The sequence below is a fragment of the Chiroxiphia lanceolata genome, chromosome 1 (assembly GCF_009829145.1).
Source record: "Chiroxiphia lanceolata isolate bChiLan1 chromosome 1, bChiLan1.pri, whole genome shotgun sequence".
Lineage (NCBI taxonomy): Eukaryota > Metazoa > Chordata > Aves > Passeriformes > Pipridae > Chiroxiphia > Chiroxiphia lanceolata.
Window position 1 is genome coordinate 50,595,680 of NC_045637.1, and position 27,881 is coordinate 50,623,560.

Here is a 27,881-nt window from a genome sequence, read left to right on the forward strand (position 1 = left end):
ATTGTTGTAGGAGATGCAGTGGTTCCAAGGTGATTGTGTTGTGATATGTATGGATCTATAATGGTCTGTTATATACACTATAGCTTAGATTCATTGCTGAACAAGAAGGGCAATTCTGCTTGCCAGTTTATTTATTGCCCTTGTATCTCGACAGGAGTTGGTCAATGTGCTAGAACTTTTTAGTTTGGAGGGTTTTTGATAATGTGTTAATTATAAACTACCGAAAACAAGAACAGAAAAGGCAACAAGCATTCTGCAAATTAAATCATTATTTGGTTTTAAAGAAAAGTGAAATTAACCACAGCTGATTAAAACAAGTGACACTGGGAATATTTACATCCAGAGCTTGTCTGTTATTTCTGTGAAACAGATGCAGAACCAACGGAAGTGCCAGAGCCTCCAGCATATGAGAAGAGAATGCAGTTCCTTGAGGATGAATTGTTTAGACTTACACGATCTGTGATTGAACTTCAGTCCTCCGTGGCAGGTGTGAATGAAAACCTGAAGTTGACTGTACAAGAAGATGCTAGTAAGATGTTGGTCACTTGGCTGAACAACCTTTACGACCGCCCAGAGCCTGACAGTGCGGTTAGTGGTGAAACAGATGCTATTCATCTGCCTGGACTCCACAACAATAAAGATCAAAAAGACCCTTTTATTGATTTTGAAATGGAAGATATAAAGTCTGAGCTAGCTGAGGTCAAAGAAGCCTTGAAGGTGAGGAATGACGAGCTGGAGGAACTGAATGGAAAAGTAAAAGGCTATGAAGGACAATTAAAACAACTGCAGGAGGCAGCACAAGGACCTACAATAACAATGCCCAGTGACAATATTTATCAGGAGTATATAGACTCAAAATTTGAGTCCCTCAGACAAGAAATAATGGAAGGATTTGAGAAGAAAATGTCAGATCTGAAGAACTCCTGTGAATACAAACTACAGGATATTCAACAGCAGTGTGATGACAATGAAAATAACTGTGTAGGGATAATTGATGTTATAAAAGGAAAAGAGAATGATTTGAGGAAAGAAATAAATACTCTCCGAACTCAGATTCCATCAAACGACTCCAGTTGTTGCAGTGAGGGTGAGAGAAATGACTTTGACCAAAAGATAAAAGATTTAGATAAGAAGATTGACAGAGTTGCGGAAGCACATAGGATCTTGAACGTCAGAATAGATAATGAAATAATTCGATTGTCAACTCCAGATCTAGAAGACATGTTTGGCGAGAGGTTGGAGGAGCTTGATGCGAGGATGAATATTACAGAACGAAATGCCGAAGAACATTGCTTTTATGTTGAGGAAACTCTCCGCGGTGCTATAGCTGCTGAGGTAGATGAACTGAGAGACTTGTTTGACCAAAAGCTGCGGGCACTAGAGGTCAGGCTGGGTGGCACTATTTTAGAGATCGCTAATACCACGGACCCGGATGGAATGTTTATGAACCCTGGGCCCATCTTGCCCAGTGATGCAGGATTTGCAAATGAGCAATTTACAGCAGAGATTGATTTCCTGAAGAACAAACTACTGTCACTCGAACAGCTCTGTGGACAGAAATGTCAGTCTGCACCGCAAGGTATGGAGGACCTTCAGAAACGACTAGAAAACTGTAATGACAAGTACAGTCACTTGCTTTTGAAAACAGAGAATAACTCTGTTCTTCTGCAGTCTCTAAATAGCTCTCTTAATGAGAAACTCAACTTAATTAAGGGTAACCAACGTGACATCCAGAAAATGCAAAGAGACATACGTGTATTCCGGTATAATCTGAATGTCATTGATAAAGATATGAAAAATCTTCAAGATGGCTTGACTAGCTGCAAGGAGCAGCTTCTGGGTGTCAATTCTACATGTAGAAAAACACAACGAGGTGTCTTCCGAAAAATTGATCAAATGCAGAGGACATTTGCAAATCAAACTGCTCATCCCAGTGAGAGTTGCTGTGGTGAAGTGAAAGAGAGACTAGAACAATTGAATGACCATGTCCTGAATGATCTTAGCAAGTGCAAAGAAAAGACACAAGGTATCCAGGAGGGTGTTTCGGATGTTGAGAGCAGAGTCTCACATGTTGAAAAAGTTTGCGGCAAGCTGGACTCTGTCTCAGATAGCTTGCAGAGGATAAAAGAAGGTCTGAATAAACACGTGAGCAGCTTATGGAACTGCATCCATGAAATGAATGGAACTATAGCATCTCATTCCACAGATATTTCTGGCCTCAAAAATTCTGTCCAACAGTTTCATAGTCAGGTCTCCAGAATCACCACAGGCATTGAAGATGTGCTGAAATCTCAGTCTGATACAAGTAAGTTTTTTCCTTTTTTTTTTCTCCCATTTTTTGTTTGTTTGTTTTTCAATTGGCTTTCCTTTCTGAAACTTGTATAAAGGAGCTAAACAAGGGAGGGAAAACTTAATATTACACAATTACTACTTTGTTTTTACAGTGACTGTAATTTTGGCTCTTTGCTCTAGAACACCACAGAGTACTTTGAGTGCTTTTAAAAGTATCCTCCAAAAAAACCAAAACCCAAAAAAGAAGTCTTACATGCTTTTACGTTTACTTTGAGACAGAATAAAGAGAGTGGGAAAAGTAGTATTTTTGAATAGTGCATTTAAAGTAATGATTGTCTGTGGCTCTTATTGCAGTTAATTTGATTTAATTTTTTTCTTTTTTGTTTTATTCTGTTGTGTGAGATTATTCTGCATGCCTCAGGAAAAATTGAAAAGTAAATGGAGAAAATCAAGTCAGAGTAATTCAAATTTATTTTGATAATACATATTATCTCTGCATTTTCTCAGTTGTGTTCTTAGCATGAGTTAATGATTATAATTCAGCACCAACTCTTTGATCTAGAACTTTCATAAACAAGCTCTGGCATATCTTGGCATGGCAGTATAAGAATTCTTCTTTGTAACTCTCACAGAAGTTTGCATTCCCACAAGGTAGTTGGCAATAGTTGGCAGACCCCAGCTGGCACTGTTTTCACAGCTCAGCCACTTCTGTTGGTAATCCAACATGTTAGTACAAATCTACCTCCGCAGGTGGTTAAAAGTTTGCATTAGAGCAGATGAGAAGCAGGGGCACATTCCCTTTGGCTCAAAATACTGTGAAATGGTAACCTCAGCATGCTGGTGAACCTTGCCATGAAGGTTTAGGGACCTTGACAAAAGCCGCTCTGTTCCCTCTGCAGTTCTTGCTCCAAATTTCAGCAATGGGTTGTTTTGCTGAGAGAGTCAAAGTTTACAGAAGGAAGCTGAGTTCCTGTTTCTGCTAGCATGACGCAGAAACATAAGAATTGGAGACTGCTTTGAAACTGCACTCCTCAGCTGGTTGATGCTTCTGGTTTTAATTCTGTACATGTATGAGATAAATAAGAGGCAAATTTCTCTGACTGGCCTAAAATTAGGAGAGGTGCTCAGGGAAGAGCCTGTGGGCTGTTGCAGCTGATGGTAGCTGGGAGAGATCAGATGCAAGACTGTGAGCACTTGTCCTTGAATGGACAAGTCGTGCTTCATGAAGGGTCTGAAACTAATTTCTTTAGGGAAAACTATTCTTCTCACTCCAAGGCAGAGACTTGAAAGCCTATAATAGATGTGTTTCTTTTGTTTAATTGTTTAAAACCAAATGTATTGCAGTACTTGATGCAAAAATCCTTCTGAGGTGAGAAGTTCTGTGTGAAATTTTAAAAAAATACATTTCTCTTCCTTTAAAGGAAGAAGTGAAAAGGAATGAAGAGGGTCCATAATTTTAAGATAATTCTTTTGGTGTCATCTTGACTTAAATTCAACAGGGTTAGGACCTTTACTCCTAGATCTTGCAAATCCTCATTAAAATGAGTATTATGTATCTGTGTAATCCTGTTTCTCATCTATGTTGCCCAAAATTAATTTGCACTAGGGAATGACACTGGAGAAAGGTCCAAGGTACACACAGTAATCTTTCTTCTGCTCTTTAAAGCAGATGTTCAAGTGACCTCACGGGTTGCATTTTTCAGCCCCTATTACAGTGTATTAAAGCTTCAGCACACCTGGCTTTCCATAAAATAATGCTGCTTGAGGGCAGACCTCTCCATCTACCATTGGATGCTAAAAGTCTATGGAAGGATGCTGCTGCTGGATCTGGGGTGCAGGCACTCTTAGCATCCCTTGCTGCTATGGAGTGCCTCTGGCCTCTGAAGGATTTGTGAAGCACACATTTCAGTTCCCAAATGTTTCCAATTATAATAACACTATCTGGCAGAGCAGTCTAAGTAAGTTTTGAAAGCTGGAGTTGCAGAAACGTTTTGGCAGAAGAGCCTTTTTCGGAAGTGATTTGGGAACGCTGTAATGTGAGTTGGGGTATGGCTTAAACTATTTTTACATCTGTGATCTGCAGCACTGTCTCTGATACCAACATTATTTGAAAGGAAGACTGACAGTCCTGGACTTGGCTCAGTGCAGAATTTCTTATGCACAATTTGCCAGCATATTGTAGCATTCAAATGATGTCATTTGACTTCAGAAGGGCCAAAACAGAATCCAGTTGTTACTAATAAAGTTGTTGAGGGCAGTAAGGCAAGGGTATATTGCAAGGAATAGAATACAAAATCTCATCAAGCAGTGTAAGCCCAGCGCACTGTAAACCTGAGCAAAGTCAAAATGACAGTGATCTTAGGAATATTGGTTTTCTTCCAAATGTTTTTATTAAGGGGTTTCAAGTGCCTCAATCCAAACTAACAAGCCAGTGAATCAGTACATCAGATATGAACCCAGAGGCCAGAAATGTATTTAATTTGTTATAATTCCTGATGAAGGTAGTGCAATGTCCTGCCTCAGACAAGGTGGTTGTCTGCTCTAAGCATTTAGGGGACCATGTATGATGTACTCTCCTAGGTAATATGATCCTGTAGCTTTTCATCCACACTAAATGGTGGCTGCCCCCAGCTCCATAGCTCCGTAGGGTAAGTTGTTCTCATTGCACTCTGTGCCTCTCTGTGAGTACGTTTGCTCTTCAAATGGCACGAAACTGAAAGCCGTGTTAAAGTCAGTGGTCTCTTTTAATTACTGCCTATTCATATATGTCCATGAAGTTTTCCAGGGATCAAAGTGTGGTCTTGTAGCCAGATACCATGCTGGGAGTGTAGTTTGCTTTGGTTACGGTTATTTGGCCTGAACTGCAATTCCTACAGTAATTGTCTCTGTAGCAGGGTTTTGAAAGCAACAGCAAAATGTTGTCTGATGAAGTTATGGTCTAAGAAACCAAATGTGCACTCTGCATTACAGCATCGATAAAAGGCAACATAAAAATCTTAATGTTGCAGTGTGAATAGTCATACAGTCATAATAGTCAATTCCTCTGGGCTCCCTGTGAGCTTGTGCAAAGTGCTGCTTCCTAGCGTAATTGTAAAATCCCCTTGGTATCTATAAGAAAATTCACATGAGGCCTTTTTGGCTTCTTGTGGGTGCAGTGACAGATTCCTTTACTCATTAGTTTGCTTTATACACTTTGTTTCTGTGTGTTTGGGGGACTGAGGAGAGCATGGTCAGAGTAGAATGATACTAGAAACAAATGCATCCCAAAGGTCCACCCGCCTTGTGCATCCAGGTTGCTGCTCATTGTCCTTCCCAGCAAATCATTCCTCCTTCAGTGAAATAACTTGCAGATTAAAGCTGACTGGCTGAATAAACTGAAGGGAGAGGGGAACAAAAGCAGTCTTATTTTCAACCAAGGAGGAAAATCTTTCCTTCGGTTTTTAGTTGTGGATGGGCATCTGAGAGAAGACACTGTTATGTGATATGGTAACCACATTGTCACTCACAACAGTGATGACAGCCAGAGCAGCAAGGTCATCTCTGCTGAGGACAGTGTTAGTGTTCCTAGCTGTGTAATGATCTCAGCTCTATCCTTTGCATTCCCAGACAAATGGGAAGATGATGAGGAAGATTCTGTTTCATGTGCTGCTCAGCAAAGTTAAAGCAGGTCCAGCTAGATTCCCCCCAGCCTTCATCAAGGGTTCATTTTCTCATTGCCTTGTGAATTGACAATGTGTGTTATGGAATTCAGTGTCAGAATAGGTTGACTCCAATGTTACCATCTTTATCTATTGATTTATTGGTACTTTGTCTTGCTATGATGCATCTCAGTAGAAGAGGCTAAAAGGTTGGCAAAGGTGGCAGACCAGATTACTCTCAACTTGCACATATCTGATTACTTCTACTTTAAGTTGAGCTTTAGGCAGGTGATTCTGGATTTAGTTTTACAGAGATGGGATAATTCTGGGTATTGCAGTATTGATGTTGTGTGCAAGGAGGCAGTTTGCTCAGGATATGGGATTTCAGCTGTTGATTGTTATTTAAAGGTCTAGAAAAACAAACAAATGTATACATTTTCCCAGTGTCATTTCAAATAATTGTCTTAATAAAGCTCAGTATAACTGACTCAAGAAATGACAAGTACATGCATCCCAAATATTTTGTCAGTTTGTGTTTTGAGTGAGGTTAATCTGAAGATCTTAGTTGAAGGTCTAAATTGATGCTGCTGAGGACAGAAGTTGTCTCTAAGTTAATAATTCTGTTAAACAATTCACTTTGATACTTAAAGGCTTTTTTTTTGAAAAAAATTCCAAGATTTTCTTAATCTTGGGATTTTTATGAAAATAATTTTAACCTGTATAAAGTGAACATTTCACTCTTTAGGCCTCTGCCTTGTGGACAGAGTTACCAATAGAGCTTTAGCCCAGCTTTGTGGTGCGCTGCCTGTGTAAGTTTCAATTCTCATGACAGTGAAAGTCAGCCAGCAAAGCTCAGGGAGATTTATTTCCAGCAGCCATATCGAGCAAATGAATGCAGGTGGTGTGAGACTATGACTTCAGACATCCTCCCAGTACTCTGGAAGGCTTATGTGGACTTCTCATGAGACTGAAAACAAGAAATGGGATTCACAAGGGTAAAGTGCAGGTGCTGAGTAGTCACAAAACAGCATGTGGTTGCGATGACACTGTCCAAACCCCAGCCATGCGTCTTGGACAATACCTGCGTGACTTGGTTGCAAGCTCTTGCCCCAAGGAGCAGTGTAAGGCCCTCCTGGGGTCCCCAGCTGCACAGCAGAGCCAGGGGAAACCTCATACCAAATCTGCTTCTAGGCACAGCCAGGTGGTTTAGCCCTAGCCACTGATGAATTTACCCAGGCTGATTTTGGACTGTGCTGAATTGAAGTGCTTCACTGTGACCACTGAGACCTCAGAGAGGTGGTCTCCACTGTAGACCATGGCAAGCATCTCTGACATGTTTCTGACACGTCAGAGTCTGATAAGTTTCATCAGATAAATTTGCAATGGGGGTTTTACCCATTTCCACAGAAACTCACATCGCTCCCTGCACCTAACCAAAGTAACCTATGCTGAAGTTTAATTTAGCATGAAATTCTAATTATTCTGTATAAAAGCTGTCATTGCATCTGTTGAAATCTACACATTTGTAGATTTCTGTTCTTAGTGTAGATGTAGTTCAACTTTATTCTTGGGAGGACATTTCAGCCTTAAATGTCATCTAGGACTTCATTTTTATGAATGTCATAATTCCTGTAAAGGGCTTAGAACTACACCAGACACAAATGTAACCACGTCAGTGCTGTTCAACCCTGATGTCATATGAGCTGGCTGCCCTAGTGGAAAAGTCTTTTAATGGTATCTCTTCACTTTAAACAATAAAGAGTTTTCTGGTAGATTATATCCTAGGGTTCTGCCTTCATTGTCAGAAAATATTAGTAATGGAAGCACTTAGAATTTTAAGTTCATTGCTTTTTAAAGTAAGGAAAAAAAGTCTCATAAGTCGTGCTCATTACTGAATTTTTTTGCTGTGGATAATTTTCTTTATGGTCATGCTGAAGAGTCAGCCTTGTGCTAGGAGTTATGTGAGTACAGAGTTGCAGAGTACGCAGTGGGTGTGAGGGGTTGAGCAGAACTGAAGTGAAAGTAGAGCGAGAGAGAGAGCACGCAGTGGAGATGAAGGTACTGGTGGGAATAGGTGTGCCTATTTTAATAGGCATACCTAATAGGTGTGCCTTTCTGCCTGGTGCAGAAAGTTAAAACTGGTCTAGTGGTTGAATGAATGTTCACGGGTTATTCAACTGCTGCTTGTCCTGACCCCGGACTGTCCTTTCCTTGTATCACACAGGCTGGTAAAGAGGGGAGTCTATAGTACCGCAAGAGTGGAATGGAGTTTTGCCGGTGCGGTCTTGGGTCTGAGGGAACAGGTGGCCTGCAACCGAGCCCTGTTTTGTTTTAAAGTGTTTATTTTACAAAACTATGCCATTTTATTTACTGTTTTAGGCAAATAAATTTGTATCTTTCCTCCTCTTTCATCATTTCAAAGGGCGATCAGAAGTACCATGGCAGCCATTGCCACCAAGGCCACCCGTGCAGCCCCATCCTGGCATATCCCTGCTGCCATCAAGGCCAAGGATACAACCCCCTCGACACAGGACCCCCCTCCAGCCACCACAGCTGAGACCTCCTCCGCGCCCAGTGCTGCCAGGGTCAGGAGTTGTGCCACTTCTGCCTGGAACAACCGGGATCATCTTGGAGACTGGAGAGGCAGGGCCTCCTGGCACAGTTTTGATGTCAGGAAGAGGACGGCTTAGAAGTGCGGATGGTCAGGCTGGTCAAAGTACCATGCCCATTGCTGAAGGGTATGCTGGAGCACCAGGTGAGAGAACCAAACTGGTAGTGAATCACTCCCAACTAAGTGTGATGGACATGCCAAGTCTGGCTAGAGAAGTGACACTGAGATCTGTTGTGCTTTACCAGCCACTTTTACCTTCCTTGATGTTGAGAATGGGTTTACAGCAGAGATGATTTGTGAATGGGCCTTTGCAGACTGCAACTGGCTATAGAAGCAGGAGAAACACATTCAGTGCCAGTTTTGTTGCTTTTCCAAGGCTGCACAAAGCATGAGGTCAACAGAGCTGATGTAAAATCCCTGGTAACTACAGCAGTCTTTGCCACTAGGGAAACTTAAATTATTTTTTTCTTTCCATAATGCTTGCAGTGGATTTAGTACATTGAAGTAATAACTTGGTTTTCTTTGCCATGACCACCCCAGTTTAATGATAATTGAGCATTTCATAAGGGGTGCTGTTTGGTAGCTATTTGGGTAGGTTGCTGTTCAGTAACCAAGGATCTTTTCAGAAGACTGCAGTGATATTGGTCATAATGAACTCTGCTATGTACTGAGTCACACATACTACTTCTCCTTTGTAGGATATCCAAAGTCGTCTCCTCCTACCACAGAGTCACAAGGTAAGGTGATTGTTTCCTAGAAATTCTTCACACAGGTATTTAATGTTTATTTCAGTCCCTGGAAAGTCATGGTTGAAAGAAAAAAAGTGCTGATTTTTAGTATTTAAGTTTAGCATTGAGGAAAATCTGACCGATTTTTGCTATATGTACGCATCAAAGCAGAACCTGCATACTTTACAAATATGGGGCGGGGGAGAAGGGGGTTAGGTTTTGAGAAATAATTCGTCTTGGGTTCTTGTTACTTACTTTGGTGTGTTTTTTAAATACAAAGGGTTTGTAGTTTCTAGCAAATGTTAGTACAGACCTTTTTATTTGCCTTTTAAATGAGAAAATAAAGATATATTTCTGCTGACTTTAATATTATTTCTTTAATAAGATATGAATAAGGCCAAGACTAAGATCTTGAAGAACTGTTAGTGCCTTAGTGTAGTGCGTGAGTTGGTTCTCCTCTTGGGAGAGTTTCTGGCTTTGTTAGAATCGCCAAGGCTTGTGTTCCTGACTACAGTGAAAGCAAAAGTGCTGTCCACTGACAGCCACAGATTAAAGGATTCAAAACGCAGTTTTCTTGGTTTGGTAGGGTGTTTTTTTATTTTTTATAATTGTTAATATTGCAATTCATTTATAGATTTGTATTACAAACAGGTATAAAATTTGTGTAGGACGTGCTAGTTGGCCTTGATAAATATGTTGATTAGGTGTTGCCAGCCCTGCAATTTCATGCTTAAGATATTATCAAACCCTGGGGAATGGTATCCTCGATCAAAGTGAATATTTCCACACCCTCTTCAGAAAGAATGATTTCATCTAAATTTGTTTGAGGAAATATGGGAAATAGATGGAAATAAAACATAAGGGCTTTATGGAATCCAAAATCCTACCCTTGGGACTTAGTTTGATGACCATAACAAAATCACAAAAACACGTTGTAAAGACTGGTCTGGGGACTGACAAAAAAAGAATTGTAAAGAGTTCACACTGTAATTCTGATATTTATACATTCTAATTAAAAATCCATCAAACCTTAAAGCAATGTTTTTGCATTTGGGGATTGGTGGTAAGAACAAGCAGCAATAGATGAGGTTTTTGGAAGAGGATGAGAAGTAAAGAAACATTAATTTATCTTGATACCAGCAAAGCAAATATAGATGTCTAGATTTCTGTGATAAATGGATTTCCTGGGGGTTTTCTTCCACTTTGTACAATTTATTGCAGTTTATAGGCAGCAGTATTTTAATAAGTTTATGCTAAAACTGTGTGAAACAGTAGTTGGATGTTAGAAGTGTTGAAAAGGCAGGGTGAGGCAGGCAGTGCACCCGTCTGCTGCTTGGTGGAACATATTGGTGGAACAGTTATCACCCTGGGATCCAGAGGGAGGTGGGCTTTGCCAAGGAGTTCCTTTTCCTGATCCGTGTCCCTGAAGACATAGATATCTTATCTAAATATAAGATATACCTGCTGATCTGTCCTTTAGCTTCCCCCCAAGTGCCTCGCAAACCTTAATGGCAGGTACAGTCAGAAAACAGAGAGGTAAGAATGGTACAAAGAGCTGTTAGACTTCTGTGGAGTTGGAGCATTTACATCCAGTATCCCTAATCTGGCCTTATGGCTGGATAGATGGGCCGAGACCAACGGCATGAGGTTAAAGAAGACCAAGTGCTGGGTCCTACACTTTGACCGCAATGAGAGACTGGAGAAAAGTTTGTGTCTTCATAACACAAGGAGGTGTCATCCCCATCAGAAACACTGTGACTCAGCAGAGCAGCTTCACTGAGCACTGGCTCATGGAAATCAGTGTGATGCTGTGCTGCATGGCCATCCCATAAGCAGAAAAAATGTTCCTGCAAATGAGACATTAGGGTCAAACTGAAGTATTAAAAAATAAAAAAGTGAATCTGACAAATCCTCCTTACTTGTGCCATGTTCAAAGGAAATCAAAAGTGCCTGCTGGTAAATTAAATACTTATGGTCTTTCTTCTGTGTAGGTCCTTGAACAATCTTCATTCCAGTTGCTGAGCAATTGTCAGCAGCACTATCACACTTATTTTTTTCTCCTTTCACCTTGATGGCAAATGCCTATGCTGTGTGCTGTTTTGTTTCGCTTAATATTTTTTATTTCTTTTCTGTCCTTCTGGCTCTTGGGCTCTGTGGGAGGCATGAACTGTGCTGGGAAGTCAAAAGAGAGGTGGAGAACCAGAAGTACAACTAGCAGATGGGTGGAAGTAGATGTAACCTAATAAGGGCCACCCATGCATCTTCTGTAATTCTTTGACTTCCCAGAATGCATTACGTAGCTTAGATTGTCAAGAACAGGCATACCTACTCCTTCCTATGTATCTATATATAGAGAGATATAGATATATCTATCTCAAGTGAAACCTTCTTGAATGCATCTGAAGTAAAAAGAGTTTTTTCTGCCCCCAGAAGCTGTAAAACTGGGGTTGAATCTTTTGTGAAACTTTCTGTCTACCTAGCAGTTTCCTCATCAGAGCTGTGCCTGGGGTTCACCACTTTTAAATGTTTTAAAATTTTTCTTTCTGATGTTAATACTTCCACAACACTGACTGCTTACGTGAAAGTAGTTTTCAAGCCTGGACCTTGCCTAGAGAAGCTGAACTTTGATCTTTGTATGAAGGAAAGTGTTTTCAAGGGGGGACATGTAAGAGAGGGTGGTACATCCCTCTGTAAAGTTCCGCAAAACACTGCTGAGCTGTTGGTAGGAATTGTGAAAGCTTTGAACAGGCACAACTCCAGCTGGAAGCAGTGAGGAGGGTAAGAGAGCACAGACACAGTGTGTCTTCACTGTGCCTCCTTATATTGACCCTGAACTGATCTATAGGATATTTAGACAGTTTTAAGATTTCCACTTTGAATATATACATATAGTGTGCTAAACCAGGCTGCAGATCTGAAACAATTCCAGCAGCATAGCAGAAAATAGTTATTTCTAACAACTGTTCTAGCAATTAGTAAGGAAAATCTTGAAGGAAGTTGTGGCAAACCGGGGCAGGAGTCACTCCCTTATTCAGATGACACCAATCTGAACAGCACTATTGTTGCTCCAAAGGAAGAGGGCAATGTTTATGGGCAGGCAGCATATACTTGTGCAGTGTGACTGCAGGGGAGAGAAACCATTTGAGTGAGCCAGTAAGAAGTAAGTTGAGGTGTGTTTTCAGTTGATTTGAGTCCTGGGGTAAGCATATACATAGAGATGCTTTCTGTAAGTAGTGTGCTGTTAAGGTTGTGGAATTCTACAGAAGCTGCTTAAGTAAGTAGACTTCCAGCAATTAATGTTGGTCCTTTCAAATAACCTCATCTTAGCTTACAGGGCACCTGCAGCCACACTGGCAGGCAGGGGTAAGGAAAAAGGGCTTCTGTCTGTTTTCTGAACATGAGACAAAATGCTGAATGAGATTTCTAAAGGTACAGGAGGCAGCTGGTTACCAGCCCCCAAGGGAAATCAAGGTAGTTATTTGCCAATTATGAATTTGCAGGCATGTCTTCCTCTTGCCTTCCCCTCCCACTCCCCCATGCTGAGTTATTCAGAAAAAAAGTGGATAGGATAGCAGAGCATTTGTATATCTACATTTTAGGAAAAGTTTTGACACCTTTAAACTTCAATTTTTAAGTGTTATAATCTGGATTAGATTGGATATTAGGAAAAGCCTTTTCACCCAGAGGGTGGTTGAGCACTGGAACGGGCTCCTCAGGGAAGTGGTCACAACATGAAGCCTATTAGAATTTAAGAAGGGTTTGGACAACACTGTCAGGAACACAGTGTTATTCTTGGAGCTGTCCTGTGCAGGACCAGGGCTTGAACAGGTCTCTTTCAATTCAGGATATTCTATGATTCAATGAATTGAGCACTTGTTGCTGATGGGTACCTCTGATTAAGAGGGAGAGGGGAAAGGCAAACATTTATTTTATGGAAGGCAGAAGGAGCAGGGTGAAGCAGCAATTGTGGACAACTTTAAGGTCATTTGTTGTTTACCTAATTGCCTGAACAAAGCAACAAGAGTTGACTACTTCTAGCAGTGTGTACTGCCTTAGGGGAAATGTTTAAAGGGAAGGTAACTAAAATGGGACTAATAAGTGGTTGAGTATTAAGTACTTGCCATTAAGTCAGTCTGTTAAAAGTAAAAATTTGTCTTAATTGTCCAAATTGTATTTCATCCAGCCCAGTCTAACAGCGGTGTAAACACTGCTGGTAAGCAGATAGCCACTATAAAATGCCTAAGTATCTGTTTGATCTGCTGAGAAAAGGAGAAAAAATTGTGAAGTGAAAATTCACCCAAAAGGGAAGTGCCAGAGTGAGAGAATAGCCTCTTTGCATTAATGTATGGCCAGTCTTCGCGAACGAAGATTTGGGAAGGGTCTTTGCCCTTCGAGCCTGCGCAGTGGATTTTTTAGGTGAGACACAGTGTGCGCTGAGCTGAGCCCACCCTTTAATCCTAAGGTTCATCTGCCGGGGCCGAGCAAGCTTGGACGGTGGCAGTGAGGTCCTCAGGACGTAGGTTTGTTTAGAGTGACCTTCTCTTAGATGGATGGCCTTACAGGGCTAACGAGCTCCATCTACCCGGGGGACTCCTCTGACCGGGACCCGAACCCGGGCCGCGGCGGTGAAAGCGCCGCATCCTAACCACTAGACCACCAGAGCATTAATACTGAAATGTTATATATCTCTTTTCACTACCCTTTGGCAGGGAAGGTAGGAGATCTAAGCTGTGTGTAGCTTCTCAGCATGACCAGGAAAGCTGGCATGAGCCAAACACCTTTAGCACTCCTGTTGCCATTGTAATAGTGACAGAGAGTGGAGATGTTGAAGGGCAACCTCAGTCCTGAAGAAGGACTTTGGCAAAAGCATTGTAGAATTGAAACGTGGCAGGATTTCCACTGCCAGCATTTAGAAGCCATGTATTATTTTCTTAGAAGGAAAAAAAAAAGACTGTGATCAACACAGGAACTTTATGGTGCTCAGTAAATTTTATGGTGAGACACCTGGGACCTGGGCCAGCAATACATATTCTGCTAATTCTGGCATCCCTCAATAGACAGGATTAGTCTAAGGGGAGTTATGTGCAGGAACAGAGACATTGGATTATAAACCATCACAGGGAAAAGGCTGTGTTGTCATCCTGATGTGATTCTCACTCATGTTGTTACTCATTTTAGGACCTGCTGCTGCTGCTGCGCCCTCTCTGGTGTCGTTTTCTGCTGGGCTCACACAGAAGCCTTTCTCCAGTGATGCTGGCGTGGTTCACTTTAACAAAGTGCTTGTGAATGACGGGGACTATTATAACCCCAACACAGGTAATAGCCAAAAGATATGGACCCACAGAGATGATAGACTGGCAGTAGCATGGGTTTCCAGGGTTTGAGGTTATTTCAGGTCTTGCTGGCACATTGAACAACAAAATAAGTCCATTTAAACCAGACACACCGGGGTAAAAGCCTACTGTGGATGTGGACAGACATACACTTTGCCATGGCTGGTTTTCCCCAACTGCCCAGTACTACTGAGGCCCAGCTCACCACTTTGTCTTCTCTGGCAGCACAACTGATTGTGCTCCTCACCCCACCACAGGCCAGCTGAGCCCAGGTAGCAGAGGTGAGATTTCTTCCTAACCCTTACTTACTAATCCTGATTTCACTGCAGCTTAGCCAGCTGGGTCACCCAGAGGATAGGTGGGAGGGGGGTGTCTCACACTGCCTCTCCAATGGCCATCCCTGCAGGCTGCCTCCTTCTCAAGCAGGGTGTCATGTCACTTGAGGTTGTTAGGTGTGCCTCAACCTGCTGGGGACTTGCACAGCATCAAGCTGTGCACACCTTCATCCAGCTCCAAGTCATGGGAGCTGCTTAGGCCAGGACATTTTTGAATGTTGACAAGACCTGGTCATGTCCTGGAGGACAGGTGGTCTCTAACACAAAAGCAGCACTCCTTTGTCTTCATGACTGTTGTCAGTTGATCAAGGCCGACCTTGTGCAGTTACCTGTATGTAGCGATGGATAACCCATGTAGCTTTATGTTTGTCATCGTGCTTAGAAAAGCCGTTTCTCTTCTGCAGGCATTTTCACATCACCATATGAAGGGCGCTACCTGATCACCGCCGTGCTGGCCCCAGAGAGAGATGAGTATGTAGAAGCAGTGCTATCCGTCTCCAATGCAAGTGTGGCTCAGCTCCACACAGCTGGGTACAGAAGGGAACTGTTGGAGTATCACAAACCCTACTCGGGGAAACGGACCTGTGGTGGTCCTGGGACGTTCCACCTTGTTCTTCACCTCAAAGCAGGAGATGAAGTAAATGTTGTTGTAACGGGAGGCAAACTGGCCTACACAGACTCTGACGAAATGTACTCCACATTTAGTGGAGTTCTCCTTTATCCTTCTATTTCTCATGTTTAGGTTTGTCTTGAACAGGAAAGAAGGGTAAGATAACTCAGAAGAAATTAAGTGTAATAAAGTTCAAAGCTTTAATATATTCAGTTTATATATTTGATTTCAGTGATGGGTTTATAGTCTATACGGAGAACTTTTCCTTGTCCTTTGTTTCCCGAGGGAGCTACAAAAGACATGTTTCTGTAGCTAAATGAACTCCTTCCCAAGCCCTTGACCTGTACAAGAACAACTGTTTAAAAGGTACATTCTCAATAGACACTTCTCCACTGTGCTCTTGCTGTTCCCTATTAAATTGTCTTTGCCATCTTCTCCCCAGTTTTTCAAATTGTCCCTAGTATATAAGAGTTTACATCTTTGCTTAAGTTTACAGTTCCAGTCAGGTATTTTCATGTTTTCAGTAAAGCAGGGCCAAGAAAGAGAAATTGTAGTGGATGTGATTGATGACTTTTTATTCCTTGTGTTACTGAATCATGTGCGTTTGCATAATCAATTTGTGCAGTGCAATTGCTGACCATGGTGCAAAACAAAATGATACTCACCTGCATCGGTTTTCTTTTTTCCTCTAAGGGCCAAAGGCAGTGCTAGGAGGCAAGCTGAGTGACTCATTCCAGTCAAGTGAAAGCTGCAGCGCAGGGAGAAACTTGCCTCAGCTTTCCACTGGGCAGATGTGAGCATAATGTGCAGTTGGTACTACTGAAAGGTTCAGAACAGCTACTATCCATTTATAGAGTAAAAAAGAGGATCAGTTAAACATGATGCTCTTGGGATTAAAGCTTGCTGCTGGAAATTAATTAAACAGGTCAGAAAAATCAGAATTATCTTTGCTTAGGTAGGAAAATGGTAATTTTGAAAAGTTTAAAAAAATTTACAAAGTTTGTTTCTGGCACTCCTAAAGTACTTGTATTAAGAGGGAAGTTTTTTGTCTTTGGTGCAAATGAGAGGAAAAATCATTGATAAAGGAAAACTGTCTTATTAGTCATTACTGTCAAATGCAGAAACCAACCATCTGCAGCCTCCTTCGCATTGGTGAAGTTTGTTTTAACACGGCATCTGTTTATATGGATGGAACAACTTTCATAGCTTAAACAGACAAACACATTTGGGGCAGCAGTATTTTATTTCTCATTCTAGCCACTTCTCAGTGGAGGTAACAAAAATGATGCTTTGGCTCTTAGGGGATAGCATTTTGGTGTCTTTTGTGGCTGAAAAGAAAAGCCAGCCTTGCCTTACTGAGTGCCAGACTGTTTGTCTGTCACCTGTATATTCTTGTATCAACTGGCCTTTTGAATAGTCTACTCATGCCACATAGAGCTGTATTTATCACAGTGGTTTGTGTAGTATATTTTCCTTCTTAAAAATGCAGAACAGCTGTTTATAGCCTCAGAACAAACAATTCCTTTAGCTGAAGGAAGAACTCTCTGTGCTCTCTGCTGTAAGCAGCACAGTATGTTTATAGCTGAAGCCCATCCCATCTGAGGAGATCAGATGAAGACTTGTGCCTTTGTTGCTTAGCTTTGGAATAGATACTTCCTAATAACTGTGTTTCCAGGCAATGAGATGGGGCCTTCCCACAACAAACTGTCACATCCTGGAAACTGAACTGCTTTTGAGAAAAGCAGGCAGAAAAACCTTTCTCTCCACAGAGGAACTCTGAGTCAGTCCCTGTGCAGCTAGGATTGCACTGGGGGAGTTCCAAGCACAGGAAGGAAATTGTGAGTGGAGTTTTAAAGCACCTGGTTTGGGAAGATCTCTTTGGACCTGATTATCAGAAATGATGGTGTTAAGAGATAAGCAGAAGCTGGCTGTATTTGTAGCAGGAAGGCTATTTCTGTAAGAGCAGCTGTTAGTAGCCAAAGATGTACAGTGAACTTGTACTTCACAGCTTGATAAAAGGAGCCACCTCTGTCTCATTTCCCTGCGTGTTTTCTGAACCTGTGCTGGGGTGCGAGGCATTAGCATGTAGTCAGCAACCACACACTTGTTCAAGGGGGGCTTAGTGTTGTTTTGTCCTTTCTGTTTCACGTCTTTCTAGGTCTCAAAATTGAAGGGACAGACAGGAAGTGTTGTTTTCTGTGTTTTCAAAAGTCAAGCATATCATCCACTTTTTTTTTTTTTTAATGTAATTTCTTGTTATGTATAAAAGCCAGAGAGGCATTTTTTCTTTTAGAATATTTTTCACTCTTCTCAAGAAAGCTGTGTTCTCTAAGAAGTTGGCTCCAGACTATGTGTGACTCAAGTATTGTTAGATTATTGTTGCCTGTTCTAAAAATGACTCATGGAAATAAACAAAATGAGCTGAGTGCTTAGGGAGACCTAGCTGGCAAGCACAACGTTTTTTTTTTCCGCCCACGCCAAGTGAGAAATTTTTAAGAATTGGCAGTGCAAGTTTAGAGCTGAGTTGCAAAAGTTGTATCATTTAATTATTACCTAACTGCCCTGGGAGATTGCTAAATCCAATTCACAAATCTTCACAAGCCCAGTCTTCTACCAGAAAGTTTCTCCTTAGGCCCAGAATCTGCTGGTGCCCGTGCTGGAATGGTTGGAGCCCTCATAACGCAGAGTAACTGGTATTTGTACACTGCTGTAAAGCATTCCCTAAACTGTGTTACAGCAGGGCTCAGTCTCAGCAGCGTATTTTGAGGATACTTATAGATCTTTCAGGGATAGCTTCCCATTCATCTCTAGCAGTGTGGGTGGCTAAAGCTATGACCTTTTACAAGGAACCTCTGTCTTAGATTCCTGCCTTTGTTGAGGGGGACTTGACCCTTAATTTCCACTTCGTTGATAATTGCTGTAATCAGGGTAGATGGCTCAATTCCTCCTAATGAGGTTATTTTCCTGAAACTCAAGAGGCGAAATATTCATCCAGCTGGGAAGACCACAGTGCTGTAGCCCCTTAATAGGCAAAGGGAGAGTGGAACCTGAGTTCCAGTTCTCTGCTCCAGAGAGTGCCTGGATAAAATATTAATAAAGCAGGGGCTGTAAGGCACGCAAGCACAGAGACATTCATGGGCCTGCTGAGGGTTGGCTCCACACAGAACAGCCCAGCTTCAAAGGAAGGAGCAAGAGCCCTGCTCCAGAATACTCTGAACCTGCTGACAGAGCTTTCACATCTTTGGTGAGGATCAGCAGCAGAACACGGAAATACCTGCACTGAAAGGAACATTCTCACTGTAGGTCTGTAATTTGACTACCACATCCAGGAGCATCCAGGAGCTTATATAGGAAGCATCTGTTAATGGAGAAAGCCTTAAAAAAAATAAATCCTGTAGGTGGGGGCTGTAAGGCAGGAATGCTACCTGTTTCATAGATCACAAATCCGCTTTGTAAGTAGTTTTGTAATGCACTGTATGAGAATTACAAGATTCTTGGGCAATACAGTATCTGTTGTGCCAGGCGCTCTTGTTTGACATTGAAACAGGAAGAAAACCAAACCATACCAGGTGAAGCTGTACAGGCAGACATGTCTGACATTCCTGGAGCCAGGCGTGAGGCAGGGCGGTTCCACAGAGACTGTCCAAATATCAAAGCCAGCAGAGTCCCCAAGGCAGCATCATTTGTGAGACAGGTGAATTCCCACGGGCAGGTCATTAGCAGCAGAACATCTGAAGACAAGCCAGCATGCTGACAGTCAGAGAGACTCAGCTCTGCTGAACATATCCTAGAGCACCAAGGTGACATATAAATCAGTCATATCCCCTGGAATGCATGCAGCAAAGCAGGAATGCCAATTTTTGCAGCAAAAAGTATATAAAAAACTACCTCATCATTTTAATTTGCTGTTAAGACTTCTAAAAACATTTCTATGCTGAGCACTCAAAACAGTGAGGACTGTCTGTGGTATTCCACCACATTTCCTTTCAGTGTACACCATGTTAGTTGCAGCAACTTTGTGCAGTGTCACTGAGACTATTCGGCTTGGTGAAGCCAACCAGCCTATCAAGAAAACTTATAAATAGTCAAGGAAATGGAGCAAACTGTAAGTGGAAAGCACAGGAAAGCAACTTAAAGTAAAATGCCCAGTGCAGCTTTAAAATGCATGGAGAATACAAAGTAAAGGGCCCTCCAGCTTTCCAGCTGGACTAGACTGTTTCCTGAGGATACATGCATTTGGAAGTCAGTGTTACCTGCTGATTTAACTAAGTCTTTGTGTTAGTCCAGTAGTGGATACAGATGTATTTCACTAAAACTACAAATGCACTTATGGTCTCAGCTTGGAGATGGGAGGAATATGCACTCCAGTGAGAATTGCTCAGCAGGTACACGTTGGCTGCTGGTTGCTCCCAGATAATGGCACAGAGTTCAAATCATCAAGTTACGAGGAATACCTGGGGGCAGTCTCCTGTCATCACAAGGCAGACTTGTGCTTGAGCCAACACCAACTTTTTTGCACCATACTCTGGAGACTTGAGACGAGATGCAGAACAGCAGCTCTGCCAATTCTTTGTATATGGGAGACTTCAAAGAACATCTTGCAACATGTACTACATAAGCAGGTTTTGGCACTTATTTTGCTATCTTGATTGTGAAAAAAAGGAACATTACTAAAATTCTTCAGCAAAAAGGAACAGCACATTTGAGAGTATGCTTTAGGTATGTATGTGTATATGTATATTCATGTGCATATATATAAATAGAGAGAGTAATATCCAGGAACATGAAGAAAACTGTGTGATGGAAAACAACTGCAGATATGTCCCAATAAAGCCTACCTCTTATGTAATGCCTCGATGCTCTTTTGCTTTCCAGGGAACACAGCAGCACTAAGCCAGAATTTTCACTCTCTTCTTCACCACCTTTTAAACTGCAGTTTCTGGCTTCTCAATCAGGCTTACATGTATATTTTAAGTGTTTATTCAGTGTCAAGCACTGTTACGGAGGCTTTGTAGTACACAGAAGTTATGCCAACACAGTTCTTGTCCATCTTATTTGCTCAGTCACTGCCTTGATAATATTTCAGTTGCAAGGGACCTGCAACGATCATCTAGTCCAAGTGCCTGACTAATTCAGGGCTGGACAAAAGCTAAAGCATGTTGTCAAGGGCATTGTCCAAATGCCTCTTAAACACTGACAGGCTTGGAGATGCCGAGATGGCCCCTCTGCTCCCCCAGCATGGCAGTGGCAAAGCCCACAGACTTGGGACCTGCATCTGGAGGGCTTAGCCTGTGACTGCTGCAGCAAGCCTCTGTGTCTGCTCCACGTGCACACAGAACAAGGGCCATCCATGCCCAGGAGAGCTGAGCTGCTGAACATCCCACACTGGGGATGCGCTCCCCTCATCCATCCTGCTGGCACACAGTATGGTTCCCAGTGACCGAAAGGGCGGGCAGCCATCCATCCCCATGGCCCCCTCCTTGTGGGGGGTATCAGAGAGGCTTGAAGTCCAAGATGTAAGGGAGCGTGGGGAATGCAGAGAGGGTTCCATGGAAAGTAAGTGTCCACTGCCATATGGGGACAGCACTTGGCTGCTTTATAGACTTTTTTTTTTGTTGGGTTTGTTTATTTGCTTGTTTTGGGGTTTTTTTTTTATTGTATGGTTGGTTCATTTTTACCAATTATTGGCCTTTGTATTTGTCCTGGTTCTGACGAGGACAGGGTTAACTTTTGCAGCAGCCAGGAGGGGCACAGCCAGGACCCTGGGGTTATTCAATACCACCTCCCCTCATGGGCAGGGGGGACAGAAGGGTGGGGAGTTTCTCCGATTTTGGTGGGGCTGGGGTGGTGCCAAACTGGCGTGGTGACAATTGCATGTGAATTCTTCACTTGTCTTGTACAAACACACTGGTAGTTGTATTGTTGTTGTTGTTACTGTTTGCTTTCTCTTCTCATTGCTGTTTTCCACTAAATTGCTCTTAATCTCAACATGCGATTTTTACCTTTTCGTGGACTGGAGTGTTTAAATGGGAACACTAAATTGGGTATACAATTCCTACACCAAGAGAGCATTGCAGAGCAGGGATGCTGGCTGGAGCACTCAGCCTCCCAGCAGGGCCTGGGCTGGAGGAGGGAAGCTACTGCCAAAACAGTGGGGCCTTATCAGAAATTTATGGCCAAATCTGCCCTGTCCTTTAGCCAGTTCTAGGCTGAGCAGTTCAGGCTATGTTGCTTATTCTCCCCAGACCATGTACACATGAAGTACCATCAGAGATGGGGAATATAAGGTTAGAGAACAGCAAGGCAGGAAGGAGAAGGAAAAGAAGGCGGCAGGGAAAGGTTGGAAGAAAAGACTTAACTAGGAAGAAGATATGAGGTGCAGCACCTCCTGGTGCTGGGGCCAGACTGGCAGCCACCCGGTCCTTAAAGCAGAATTCAGATGAATTCAGACTAAAGCTGAATGTTTAGTCAGAACCATATCTTTCTGGCACACTTCCTTATAAGCAAAGTCATGGGGGAAACCAGCAGGAATGCAGGAGACAATACAACTCCAGCAGTAAGCTCTGTGTCCAGGCACAAGGAGAGCGAATGGGTGCTGGGCACAGCAACACAAATGACACCACAGAAGAACCAAAAGGCACAGCATCGCTGAAGCTTTCATGCAGATCTGTCGTACTTTTACATGTGACTGAACAGTCAGGTTTTCTATGCAGGCTGCTAATTAGTTGTATTTACCAATAACAGCAAGAGACCAGGAAAATCAGTTTCTGCTAAAGCCTGAGGCCTCTTTTTCAAGATGGTCTCCCAATATTTGCCTCAAACAATTCAACAACTGTTGTAGAAGACAATACTTTTTGCCTTGAAAGGAAAAAGTTAACTTTGATGGAATTAGGATAAAACTCCGAATTAGGGCATTTACCAGAGCTCAAACTATGCAGTTACAACATTTTCAAGGCAGATTGTGCATTCCCAAGTCATGCCTCTGTTACCTGATATTCTATATTACAAGTGCATGTTTGCCTTTCATTATAGTTATAACCCAGTATTGGTACTGCCACACAAGTTAAGTTTGATGACAGCAATTTTTTATCAGCTGTATAAATACTCTGAAGAAAAGTAAACTGAGTGTGAAAGAAAGCAAATGTATCATAGTCCTTAGAAGAGAATTCCATGTTAAACATGAATACAATTTCAATAACCCGGTATTCACTGAATTAGAAATACAATAATGGAATTACCAAACACGAAGTAAAGAGAAATTTTAGTTTAAGTCTGTTTATTGTGATAACATTGTTCCGAACACCAATAAACATTGCACTGAATTGTGGGTTGCTGTACCCAAGACAGTCCAGTCTTAACAAAAACCACTGTATTGGTATGATCACAGATTTGACATTTTAAACACACTACCTTATTAGTGATTGGGTTGCTTAACAATCAAGTATTCCACATCTTCAAGGTAAAACCAAATTACTGAAGAGAGTTTTCCCACCCTCAAAATAAACCAACATTTTAACTTTCATCTGAAAGTAATTAACACTGTAAAAAAATCCCAAACAATTCCATTTTATTTAGTAAATTTTAACTTTGGAAACTAAAACTTCTTTAGGCAAAAGTGACACTTTAAAGGCATCTCAAATTCACTATGTATTTTTGATGGTTCATTATGAATGTGCATTACAGTCATTTAAGCAACTCATTCATATGACAGCATTTTCTAGAAGACTTGTCTGAAATATTAACATGAAATCGCATCTCTTTTCTCTTTACCACAAGCCGATTCATTGTTTGTTTCAGAAGTTCCATGACAGAGTTAACACAAGTGTTAAAACTTTTCCAGTTGAAAAAAAAATAAAAGGTTTTAGGAGGAATATACTAATGACAGAAAGCTAAAGAGTCATGAGCCAAGATTGCACATGCAATTGTATACTGCTGGGAATGAGAGCCCATACAAACATGCTTGGTACAGTAAAAAAAACAACCAAAACCCAATTAAATCCAGAAATGTGTGCCCCTTGAATTGCTGAACTTTAAGACATTATAGAAATGGGTGATGCCCAAGTCACTAACAAGTTTTGAATTGCAGTGTTCCTTATTTACTCCCAGACAGGTGTCCTTGACTCAGCCTTTGGCAGGTTCCAGCACTAAGAGGATCTGCATCTTCAACAACACAGTCTTAACAGGGGTGTGCACGTGCCTACAGACACATACACTTAGAAGTTCCTCTTTCACAGAAAGAATGATTTAGTTTGCGCTAATTTTAAATCAGTATAGCACAATTTGTTCTCAAACATTAGTTTCAGGTCACTTCTCTCGACTCAGGTAACAAAGGACAGGCTAATGCTTAATTCTTATTTACCCCACTTCACATTAATATTGCAGCACAAGCCTACAGTTAATAGCAACAAGATGTCTTCTCTAGAGTCAGTTAAGTGCCCAGCAGCCCAAATGACGTAGGTATGCAATGACAGGTACAGTGCCGCCCTGTTCTGTCCATTAACAGGGTTAACAAACAGTCTGAAAAGCTTCAAACACAAGCCAGACAGAAAAAACAAATAAGCCCTCTGCCCTACTCATATCAGAAATACTCAGCAACACTTAAATTTTATCAAAAAGCAAATATCAAATTGTAGCTGTTACAGAGAAAAAAAAATCAGATTCTTTAACTAAGCAACTTTTTGGACATTCCTACAATGCAAAATGACATGTTAGCATAGTGAGGAGCTCTCCACACTCACACAACCACCAAATTTACACCAGCTGAAAGTACATGCATTTGGAGATAAACCTGATATTATTTTTCCATGCTGATCATTTACTCAAGTCCCCACCTTGAAATCCACAGCTTATCTTTATGACAGCCTGAAAAGATGGAGCTGAAGTGAAGCAAAAAAAAATAAATTACCACATAAAAAAAAGTTAACCAAGAAAGACATAGCCAAACCTTGGTAACAATCTGTCCCATTTGGAAACTCATTGTAGTTTCATGAAGTACTTTTATTTTTAGAAAAGCTGTGTACCAGGGCCACCAAGAGTAAGTTAAGCATGGGAAAGAAAATTTTCAGATCCACAAAAGGACTGGTTTAGGAAAGGCTGCTTCACTCCCTTTATGCAAAATAGAATCTTTAGATAGAATATTTAATCTCATAATTAAAATACTTTATTATGTTGGATTCTTATTTATTTTGAAGTATTTAAATGACTTAAAAGATCAAATCCCATTGATATTCAAAGCACTTGGTGATCATGAAAATTTCAGTTCTAGTGAAATCTATGGAATAAAAGGTAAGAAAAGGAAAAAAACCCACATGGAATGATGTTTGTAAGCTTCTGACAGTAAAAACAGAAAAAGAAAAAAAGGCAGTAAGAGCAAAATATCATGTGAAATCCACTTAAACACTGAGTAGGTTGGTGACCAAGAACCGCTGAAAGTATTGTTCGCGCAGAACAAGAATGAGGGTACCTTTCAATTCACTGACATGCATGGCACACCGTGACAGACAGGTATGGGGTTTTTTCCCCACTCTCATTCTCCTGTTTTGAAAGAGATTCCATGCTTGCCTCCACTCATTATCCAATGTTTTATAAATACAGGAATACACTAGAGTTTTATAAGGGGGAAAAAAGTAATTTCATTTATATGGTGATCTAAAAATGATTCCCCTGAGCAGTTCACCAACTGTCTAGTGTTAGCTGGTGTTACATCAGAACTGGGGGTTAAAACACTCAGCCTCATAAAGAAAATATTCCTGGAGGGGTGCAAAATCCTCTAAATGCATTCTTTTGCAGGTAGTAAAACAGAGCAACCTCCTTTCCTACATTCAGCCCACACACAAGGCCTGCCCCAGCTGTTCCTGAGAAGAGCAGCCCTATGCAGGCACTGCAGCAGGTAGCCACACAAATGCCTTCTGAAGATCACTCACACTTCCCTGCTCCCACTGGGAGCTGTGCAGAGGGAAGAGCTTGCTCCAGAGTCTGTGGAAATTCTGGATGTTGCCCCCTGAAAGATCTTTAATACATGGCCCCAGGAACACACTTAAGGAGTGAGTGACAGGAAGCCCAGAAATCTCAGGACTGATGATTAAATGATGTTTAAATGACTGTAGTCTTTAAGCCCTCTGGGCTGGTGGAATGATACGTTCTCACCATAGTTTTGTCCAAAGGAGGTTAAATGCACTAATTCAACTTAGAAAGCAGTTACCTTTGCCTTCAAGCACTTTTGGAGAGAGAAACACTAGCTGCTTCTACAGCTGACAAACACTACAATCGGAATGTAATTTGTTCACAGGCTCTGATCGGAACCTGAGGAATGACCAGCAGGATGTTTATGAATAACCCAAAACTTAAAACAAACAAACAAACAAAACAAGCCCAAAGAAAAAAAGAAAAAAAGGAAAAGGTTTTATTCTGCTCTGCAGCATTTAACCATTCTCACAGCTGGAATCTCACTACTTGGGGTGCATTTCCTTCCAGCTCTTGAAAACCTGCAATACAGAATTCTGGAAAGACCTGCAGTAGACAATTAAAATATTAAATACATAATTTTTATAGTATTACAATTCCCTGAATATAATCTGTACATACGTTTTACTGGCCTACACAGCATACACACACATACGCATCATCTCTTTGCTGAAAAAGGAAACAAAAATGCCAGTTCCCCAACTTTTACAGAATTGTTGAAGATTTTTCTTGATGGAAATAAACATGACACAGCTCAGCCTGAAAATAACAAAAGCCATATACGTGTCTGAAGACAACTTTCATTTTTAACAAGCTCATCAAATAGTTTAAATATTATGCGTAAAAAAAGAAAAGTAATAAGCAGAGTTAGTTTGAGCAGATTTGTACAAGCACAGCCTTGTACATGTGACAAAAGGCATATTTACGTCTTAAGAGGAATTTTATATCTTCAGAGTCTGTCAGACTAGTAAGGTCTATACATTTTCTGTATTTTAGGTGAGAAAAAGCACACTGGTCTTGGGCTCTGGCTCCTTTCAAAAATGGCCCAATTGCCCATCTGAACATTAAACCACGTTTTTTATTAACAGGTCTGACATTCTATTTGGCAGTTTCCATACACTTTTTGGCTTCATTTTAGAAAATATACTATTAAGACAAATTTTAAAAAAATTAGTCTGTTTACAATAAGGTCTGTACTGATGAGAATGCGAAGTCATATTTTACCTCAGCATTTAGGTTGCCCTGAAGCACTTGGGTACCATGACCATCAATGACAGGCCAATCTCAAGCGCCTTAGAACAGGTATATAAAGACAAGCAATAAAGAAACAAACAAACAAAAAAACCCACACACACACACCAAAAAATAAGACAGTAGCTTTGCATTTTCTTTGTTTCAAACCAATGAAGTTAAAGTGATTTCCTTAGTAAGACTTACGGTACCAATATATAAATTATCATCTTCATTAAGAAAGTTCTTCACATTTAAACTGAAGTTGAGTAGCTGAATATGAAATTCCATCTCCTGGTGAGAAGTACTTTTCAGGCCAGTTCATCCATGTTAAGGTCAGGAAGAGGTTCTCTCCAGTAGCAAAAAGAGCTGAATTCTGGGCACGGAAATGCAGAACTCTGTTCTTTATTAAGCAGTGGGAACACATATTCCACAAGCTCACTTAGTCTGTAATACCTGTATTAAAGAAGAAGAAAGACCATTATTTAACAGTCTAGTCACTGTTCAGCTGTAACCAAAAAGCAGCTTTGGAAGTCTAGACCAGAAAGTTATAGTTGAATAACTACTGCAGAACCAATTTTCAATTTTATTTTGCCAGTTTTCATTTTGAAAAGTTTCAGTCATGTATCTGAAGCTGTAAGTCTCTGGCAAACAAGGTTTTGCACCTTACATATTACCATATGTAAGAAGAGATCCTGGTCACAAAAGCAATTATTTTGTAATCTCATTCTTAGATACTTTTTTTAGTGGAAATAACAAAAATGGTCTTACGAAGATTTGTTTCCCTTAGTCTGTTCTTGGATCAGTTCACCCTTTGGATTCACAGTAAATATTCTGCAGGCTGGAACTCCCACTTGCATGTAGGCATATACATCCTGCAAAAACAATGACCAAAAGCACATGCTTCAACATTTCCTTACTGAATGTGATCCAACAACGAGAAAAGCAGATCCAAAAAGAGTATAGCAGAACTATCTCTTAAAAAAAGTCCCTAAAAAAACAGGAAAAAACCAAAATACACACCACTCCCCCTCCCCCCACCAAACCATACACACGCACCATAACAAAACATTCCCCCTGCCCCCAAACACTTAATTCCTGTTCCCAAGCCTGGGACCACAAACATGCACAAAATCTATAC

General features: G+C 41.2%; 2 protein-coding genes across 3 annotated transcripts in view; one reads left to right on the top strand and one right to left on the bottom strand.

Annotated features, from left to right (window-relative positions):
- Positions 1-16,410, top strand: part of EMILIN2 (elastin microfibril interfacer 2) — a 31,900-nt gene extending 15,490 nt beyond the window's left edge. The window contains exons 4-8 of the mRNA XM_032676766.1: positions 371-2,305; positions 8,353-8,685; positions 9,240-9,278; positions 14,448-14,585; positions 15,342-16,410. Coding sequence (XP_032532657.1) covers positions 371-2,305; positions 8,353-8,685; positions 9,240-9,278; positions 14,448-14,585; positions 15,342-15,679 — 2,783 coding nt within the window. The 3' untranslated portion in view covers positions 15,680-16,410. The remainder of the gene's footprint in view (positions 1-370; positions 2,306-8,352; positions 8,686-9,239; positions 9,279-14,447; positions 14,586-15,341) is intronic.
- A 6,396-nt stretch (positions 16,411-22,806) lies between these two features.
- LPIN2 (lipin 2) overlaps positions 22,807-27,881 on the bottom strand; it is a 45,277-nt gene continuing 40,202 nt past the window's right edge. For both annotated transcript variants that reach the window (XM_032676791.1, XM_032676782.1), the window contains exons 19-20: positions 27,512-27,615; positions 22,807-27,196 (exon numbers count right to left, since the gene is read on the bottom strand). In XM_032676791.1, coding sequence (XP_032532682.1) covers positions 27,052-27,196; positions 27,512-27,615 — 249 coding nt within the window. In that variant the 3' untranslated portion in view covers positions 22,807-27,051. The remainder of the gene's footprint in view (positions 27,197-27,511; positions 27,616-27,881) is intronic.